Here is an 8079-nt window from a genome sequence, read left to right on the forward strand (position 1 = left end):
CCAACATCTCCCTCCCCCGCCCCGCCACGCTCTCGGGGCGCACACGCCGCTCTCCAGGGCGGGCGACCACGGGCCCTGCGGTGCACCTGGAACGGTGTCCTGTGATTCCCAGCACCGCCCTGCGCATGTCACCATTAAAAAAACCCAGGCAAGGGAGGTGACAAGGAAGGTCGGAGTGGCAGAGGCAGAGCTGGAGGCCCGGCAGGACTGCAGTCTGAGCCCCCTGCCACTACGGATCAAAGGGCGTTGGCAGAGCAAACACCCTGGAAGAGAGGTCGAAGCGGGGACAAGTTCCTGAAGCGGGGACAAATTCCCCCGGGATCACCAAGGGGCTGAGTGCTGTGGCTTTCCAGCACAGCCAGGGAATAACAAACAAAACACTCACGTTCTAGAAATATAGACATTTATTTTTCATTAGTAAAAAGTTCAATACTGATAAGGAAGATGCAAATTTGTCCTTTCATGCATTTGGGGAGCTTTAACCTGTTCACTGTCGTTTGCCCTCGGAATTGAGCCCCTAGATTTCTGGACTGACCCCAAGAAACTGGCCGGCCTTCTTATTGGATTTTCCCCTCAACAGACAAGTGGAATGTTCTAAGTATTTCTTAAAATTCTAAACCAAAGCTCAGCATTAATGGCCTGGCCAGGTGGAAAACTACTACTCTTGAACTGCCTATTTTCGGCCTCTCAGTATCTCAGTAATCTTGCTGGAGGTACGTACACCAGACGGCGTGCAAGCAAACGTGGCTTTAAAATTTTAATCAAGAAATTTATCGTTCTTAAATGCAGACTGCAGAGCAGTTGTTGAAGTTATTTTTGTTGTTTTCCAAAATGAACAGGGTCCTAAAGTGTCCGTTAAGAGCTACCTATAGATGTTCAATGCCTTATTAAACTATTACAGATTGAAAATGGAGACCAGAATTTTATCATAGAAATACCCACTCCAGAAATGAGGACAGAGTGGCATTCAGTGCAAAGCGAGGCTTTTCATCGTATCCACAATAAACGAAAAGTCCACAGGGAACACCTCTGCACTCCTTAAAGTGATCGTGACTACGTCACCACAAGCGTGTTGTTCACCCTTGCGGGATGAAATCAAGTTCTATTTTACTGAAGAAATTCCTTGGGTTTTTATTTTAGGACTCCATTAACAGAGAATGAACACCTGAATGAAAACTGGAAAACGTTTATCTTTAGGAATGTAAACAGATGTTTAGCATCATCCAGACAACTGACCATTTTTTCTCTGGATATCTGCTATCAAGGGAATAAAGTCTTAAAAACTGTACACATAATAGTTTCACCAAATAGCTTAAAACAAAGCAACTACTCTTATGACATGACATTGGAACCAATAGCTTTATAAAGAAAATTTCCCCTGGGGCCTAAAGGACACCATCAAACTATATTTCTAGAGTTCTTTCAGAAAAGTTAGGACTATTAATTTGGTTTATATATGTATATATATATAATTACATTCTACATAGGTTTCAGTTGAAAAATGATCACTCTTGGATAAGAAATGTTAATTAAAATTAAAAAGTGGCCCTCATGACAATTAGCAATGGGGGCAGTAAAGAATTCCAGCAGATACTGTATGTTTCTTATTTACTAATCAGTAAACAGTGTCCAAGAATTGTGGGTTTCCTAGGAATTAATTAGTTACCATTTTATTACAGCAGATCCTTGGAATAAAAAAAATGACAACTTGTGAGGGATAAGTCTGAAACCTGAATGGTATTACCATATTTCATATTCACCCAAATAAAGGGCCCAACTTTACACCTTTCTGGGGAAACTTAACAGAATCATTTTCAAGAGTGTCATCAGCATCATTTTGTTTGATATTTTAATATGAAAGACGAAACCCAGTAATTCCAAACTGGCTTTGGGTAACATCTCATGGAGGGGCAGTGTGAAACCATCACTACAATGAAAAAGTTTAATAACGTTAAAATGTCACAGTTATGTCATGTCTCGGCAAACAGGCCATGGAGTTACCTGAAAACATACGTTTGAAATCAGTGCCACAACAATCTTTGCTCGTAAAGAAAATTCCAAACCCTCTACCATTAGCCAGGGTGAGGGAATATGGTGACAAACAAGCCTTAAATGTGTTACTCAAAATGCGAGACAGTGAAAATACTGCAGATTTCTTTTTGAAAATAATTAAAGTCATTTATAGTGAAATATGAAAAATGAACATAATTTACAAAAAGTACAGGTCAAAATGTTCAATGGGAGTGACTCAAATGTATTCAAAACTAAATGTCAAGTGAATAAATGAATTTCAACTAAAGACTATAAATGGCTAAGAATTAGTTTTCAACTGAGCTAAATAGGGTTTGAAAGTTTAAATGAACTCAATGCTTTTATCAGACCTTTATTTAAAATTAGTCTGAAAGTAAAAAATTATAATTATACTAGTCTCAAAGATAGGTGTAATTTCTTCATGGGAAAATATCTAATTTATATTTTGTTATAAAAATATACAAAATACTACTTCTCACCTTCCTTCACTCAGTAAAAAACCCTTTTGGCTCAGTAATGTCAGCCAAGCTGGTCACTTAAGTTCAAATTATATCCATATTGCATCTTCTAGAGTCACACTTGATTTTAAGGCTCAGTATACAATTTCTTTCCAAACATAAAATTATCATAATTGCTTTTATGTACGGATAACAGGATAAGAGTCTTTAAAAAAAATATACAAGTGGGATAACCATTTGTTGTATGTTATTTTATCCCATTTCCCCCAATTATTAAAACAAGACAAAATCACTGAAACCATCTCCTACTTATAATTAGAGGCGGCAAACAGTAAAAAAAAGTTTGCATACTTTCGATCAAGCAGAATAAATATAAATCTTTTGATTATCCATCATTAAAATTTTTTTTCAACTATGCTTCAGCTGTTGAAAATATTACCTGACAACTTCAGGTGACAGAATAACTCTGTTTTTTTTTAACAAGGTGAAAAGGGATCAACTATCTAAGACCATTTTCAATTAGCCATTCGAAACTGGCTTCTCTCCCCCCAACCTATATTTTAAAAAATAACTTTAACATAACTTTTGGCATTAACTTATATTTGCTCATCATAAAAACTGAAATAAACAGATGTGAAATTGATAAACTTTACAAAATATTTAACAGGAAGAAGAGGTATATCTTACAGATTTGGCTATATCATAAGGCAATCTATGAGGACAGAATTTTTTCTATCGGAAATTTGACATAAGTAAAATTCTAAAACATGATAATTCTCCAGAAATCCAAAAGTCTGTGGGATACGGCAATACGATCATGCCATGTCGTCATTGAACTTCGATGAAAGCAGTCTAAATGAGAAAGGAACAAATTTGGTGCCTGCACCAACGTAGAATTTGTTCTGAAATTCCACCCTAGAAAAAAAAAATTCTGTGTATTAATGAAAGATTGTGAATAACATTTCCTGTTTCTTAAAACATGCGTAAGTTAAAAACAAAACAAAATAAAACAGTTCTAGTGCTGAAGCTGCTTCATCCCATACATGCTCTTGGCACTAATATTTCTACTTAGATGAAATCCATACACACGTGTTGGCTCCCTCAGCCTGCGATGCTAGTGCATCATGCCACCCCACACACCGCACACACACACAGGTGTGAAGACCCCCTCTCTACACCTTGGCAACCAGAAACGCAGACAAGGAATCTGGTACATGCTATAAACCTTTTAGAAATATGCATGGAGTATTTTATAGGATAAAGCAATGTCAAACCCAAAGTGAACTGAAAGCATAAAATATACATAATTATTCGGGAAGCATAAACTCGTTTTCACGTGTCAGTGAGAACAGTTCAGAAACAAAATACGATTATAACTCAGGGGATCTGAACACACAGCCCACTGCTGGGAAGAGAAGAACCAGCCTAATGAAGCACTAGATTTTCGTCTGGGTTATATACATGCAGATACACGCATGTTTGGGGAGGGGATTAGGTTTCTAATAGTTCCAAAGCTAAATTTCAAGCTCACCAATGGAGGCGTATGGCGTGAAGAAATGCAGAAAGCCCTTCCATGATCAAAAGGATGAGAACGGTCAGAGCCGCAAAGAGAGCGGTGACCGGGAGCAGCAGCAGGACTCCGAAGGTCGTGTCCACCCGGAGGCCCACACGCATCAGCATGGCCCACAGGACGTCGGACAGCTCTGCAAAGGAACCGTTCAGCGGTCGGCTCCCGGCCGTGGGCAGTGAGCCACCTGAACTAGCAGCTGGACTGGGCTCCCTTCTGACAATTCTGAGTCACCATCCATGAAATAACACACGAAGAGCCAGCATGCCGGGAAAACCAGGGCCCTGCCTCCCAAAGGGAGATCCTGCAGTGGGGCTGGCGCTGTCCCGACGCAGCCCTAGGCCAGGAAGGCGGAAGCTGGGCGTCCAGTCCAGGCTGTGTCGTAACTGGCTGAGTGTCCCTGTGTCAGCACCGACCTGCTCTGGGCTGCTGACTCCTTCTCTAAAATGAAGCTGACAAACCACAGGGTCTTCTCCAGCCATAAAATTCTAAACTTTTGGCTATGCTTATAAAAATATCAGTGTCATATATTTTAAAAAATCTCTGTCATTTGGGGGTTTTCACAAGCATAGGCAGTCTTTGCACAACTATGCAGAGCATAAAAATGACCGTGCAATTCAAGCCATCCAAAGCAGCCTTAATAATCAATGGAAAAAAGTTACGATTGTTCTGGGACCTTTAAAAATGATTGTCAAAACATTAAAAACACATTGCTGGTTATAAGTACATAGGAAAATGAAAAAAAATAGTAAATCTATTTTTAAAATGTTAGAAACACTGAGCATTAAATTGCTTTTTCTGTAAAAAAAAAAAACTTTTTTCAAAACATTGCTTGCCTCCCTCTCGTGTAACTGGGGCAAGCTGGGCACCTTGACATAAAGCGAGCATCTTTTCTCACACTCGGCAAACTGTCACACCCTGTTCTACGTTTGGACCAGCTTCCAACACGGTGTCCCTGCACCCTCGGGGCCTGAACCGTCTCCTGGAGTTCCCAGGGCATCGCTTCCGCTGGGGCATTCGCATCTTTGTCGTCAAACTGCTTTCCTCATTTACGTGAACAGACGTGCCCCGCACGGTCCCCTGGCGGCCAGCTCGGTGTCTGAAAGGGCGGCGCCCGCCCCGCCCCGCGTCGGCCAGCTCTCCATCGCCGTCCACAGTTCGCATCTCGCTTGCACTTGGCTGCACTTTACCTCTGTTGGCCGATTCCCTCGTTCGAGCATCCATTTTTATTAAACGTCGTGTGGGCTTATCGCTGGCCCACAAGGAGGCGAGGCCACTGTGCGCCTTGCTGTCTGTGACCAGAGGCGCAGGGCCCAATCAGCCACCGACAGACTTCGAAAGGAGTGGGGTGACAGGCCACTGATCACGAAGCGCACGTGTGTTACTTACGTAGTGATCTGTGAGCTCAAGAGCTCGCGGTGAAGCTTGTCCCTTATGTTTATACTGTGCTAACTGAAATTCGAAACACGTTTTCGGGGAACTGGTGTTATTTAAAACGTGATAACTGAAGTTCGTGCGTTATCAGAACTATGCAAAGGGAGTGCTGCCTGTCATCAAAACTAGTCGCCGGCACGGTTTTTAGGACTTGCGTGACATAAGTGGATAGTCACACTCGGTAATACAGGGCCGGATAAAGCAATGACGAGAACGGTAACGGTAATGGCGGAGGGCGATGGCGTCTGTGGCAGAGGCTCCAAGCCTTCCCCGTTCCCCAAGCCCCTGTACCCGGTTCCCTGACAGCACCTCCAGGAACCACCCAGGAGACCCCCGCACCGAGCGCTCACATCCAGACGACTCCCAGGGCCAGCTCACCCCGCCTCTGAAAGATGGGCTGAGTCTCCCTCGCACATTAAAGCGTCCCCGTGAGTTGAGCGTGGTGCCGGGGCGTCTCGGCAGAGTTTGGGGAACTGCGGGACGAGGCGAACACTTACGTGCGTGAGCCAGGCTCAGCGCCCAGAGCCGCAGGTACGACGCGGTGTTGGAGACGCAGCCCAGACAGTACTCGATGGAATGAATTACTTGGGTCATTAATATTTCTCCAAAATTAAACTGAGGGAGAGATTACACGACACGGGTTAGACTTGGTATATTACACACGCACTTCCACACGTCACACGTCTGTCCCCGTTCAGGATTACGGTGAAAGGACTGGCTTTTGGAATATCGGCAGGAAGACGCTACGCTGGGGTTTGAGGAACACTGGATCACAAGACGTGACCGGCCACACGACCTAGGGTCGGCCAGCCCTTGCACCCCAGCCTCCGCTCCCACACATACACCGAGGGTCTGGACTGGGACTGTGATGCACGCGGGCGGCCCGCCACGACCCGAGCCAGCCCAGCGAGTGCAAAACGTCAAGGGAAGACAGGCGCTTGCCACGCTCCGGTCAGACGGCTACGGAAGAAGGCGCGTGCTTCACAGATGAGCGCGTCCTAAACACGACTCGACACGGGGAAGTTGCGAGAGGGGGTCCCGGGAGGGACAAGGCCACACGACCATTCTAAAATGCTGATCCTGAGCAACTGTGTTTGGTCCTCGTTGCTAAGCCAAGATGGTTTCTGAGAAAACGGCGCTGACTGGCATGGCGGACGTGCTGTCGTGGGCCCAGGACTGTGCCTCCCGCCGCTGCGGGCTCTGCTTCTCCCCGTCTAACCCTGCACCCCGAGCCACAGCTGTTATGGGCTGAACTGTGCTCCCCTAAGTTTGTACGTTGAGGCCCCAACTCCTAGCGTGGCCGTGTTTGGAGATTAAATGCACTGCAGTAACCCTGATTAGTAACATCATATAAATTTCAGGTGTGCACCATTGTAACTGCACATCTGTGTACGCCAGGGCGCGCTCACTACCTGTGTAGAGGCGGACGTGAACGAAACCAACTCCGTCTCTGTGTCTCAGATTTAAGTTCCACGCTGTGACCAACCTCGCTGTCCTGAGCAAGCCTATCGGAACTTTCTAGTTGAGGATTACCCGTGCTCCCCAAAATGCCGCCCTAAGTATTTTTGTCTGTAATGGCCAGACAGGCACGAGGATGGAGATAAAGATCAGACTGGTGACAGTGCTGACTACGAGCGATCACCCGTCACAAGACCGCCGGAGGGTACGACCCCCAGCATGTACTGCATTCTTTGTCCCTTTGTCTTGTCAATCATTAGTACCCGAGTGATGCTACAAAAACAGTCCCGTAACGGGTCTGTTGGCGGAGAGTCGTCTGCGCAGAACCGGGGGGTCGTCTGTCTGCTCCGACCCAGTCTTCCCGAGTAAACTGCGCCATGACAAACCCCGCTACGGCCTACGGAGGTGCCTGCTTCGTCTTTCGGTCTGAAGACACCTTCCCCTTACGGTGGCCACTGGGCCTTGGCCCACCCCAATTCTTTGTTTTTCCCTAAGATTATCATCATTCTTATCTCTCTGAAGCCTGGGTCACTTGTCTAATCTGGCAGCAGTAAGTGGAGACGTTACCTCTTCACACCTGGCTTCTCTGCAGCCGTCGTCCATCTGGTTACCCCCCTCTTCGATGTCGTGGCTGCCCAGCAAGGACACTTCTTCCTCGCTGTCTCTCCTCACGAGCGTGTAGCCACTCTGACGAGAGCCAAAACAGTGCAGTCAGTGCCTTGAACGTGAAGGTTGTCACAGAACCAAAGCTACCCCTGCATTTCTCGTCACGACTCTACTCTTCAGGAATAAAAAAGTTCTTTTAAAAAAAATGAGTACTTCGTACACAACGAGGTGACCGTCACTAAAGGGAAACAAGAAGACGACGGCAAGTGTCGGGGTGCAGAGACCGGAGCGCTGAGCACTGTGGGTGCAAACGAAACGCTGGTGCGGAAGAGTCTGGCGGCTCCCCCCAAAAACTAAACGCAGAATTACTACACGATCCGGCGAGCCCATCTTGGGGACACGCCCGAACGGACGGTAAGGCCTCAAACTGATAGTTACGTGCCCACGTTCAAGGCAGTATCATGCACAGTCACCAAAGGCGGAAACAACCCAGTGTCCACGCCGGGGCGAAGCGGTAAGCGAGAC

At 45.8% G+C, this 8079-nt stretch overlaps 1 protein-coding gene across 3 annotated transcripts in view; it reads right to left on the reverse strand.

The window, feature by feature from the left end:
* Nucleotides 1-1711: 1711 nt before the first annotated feature.
* Nucleotides 1712-8079, reverse strand: part of ATP6V0A2 (ATPase H+ transporting V0 subunit a2) — a 29736-nt gene continuing 23368 nt past the window's right edge. For 2 of the 3 annotated variants that reach the window (XM_025045525.1, XM_025045524.1), the window contains exons 17-20: nt 7516-7635; nt 5988-6105; nt 4021-4192; nt 1712-3404 (exon numbers count right to left, since the gene is read on the reverse strand). In XM_025045525.1, coding sequence (XP_024901293.1) covers nt 3305-3404; nt 4021-4192; nt 5988-6105; nt 7516-7635 — 510 coding nt within the window. In that variant the 3' untranslated portion in view covers nt 1712-3304. The remainder of the gene's footprint in view (nt 3405-4020; nt 4193-5987; nt 6106-7515; nt 7636-8079) is intronic. The other variant, XM_025045526.1, reaches the window with a different exon arrangement.

This window comes from Pteropus alecto, unplaced genomic scaffold, assembly GCF_000325575.1.
Source record: "Pteropus alecto unplaced genomic scaffold, ASM32557v1 scaffold213, whole genome shotgun sequence".
Classification (NCBI taxonomy): Eukaryota; Metazoa; Chordata; class Mammalia; order Chiroptera; family Pteropodidae; genus Pteropus; species Pteropus alecto.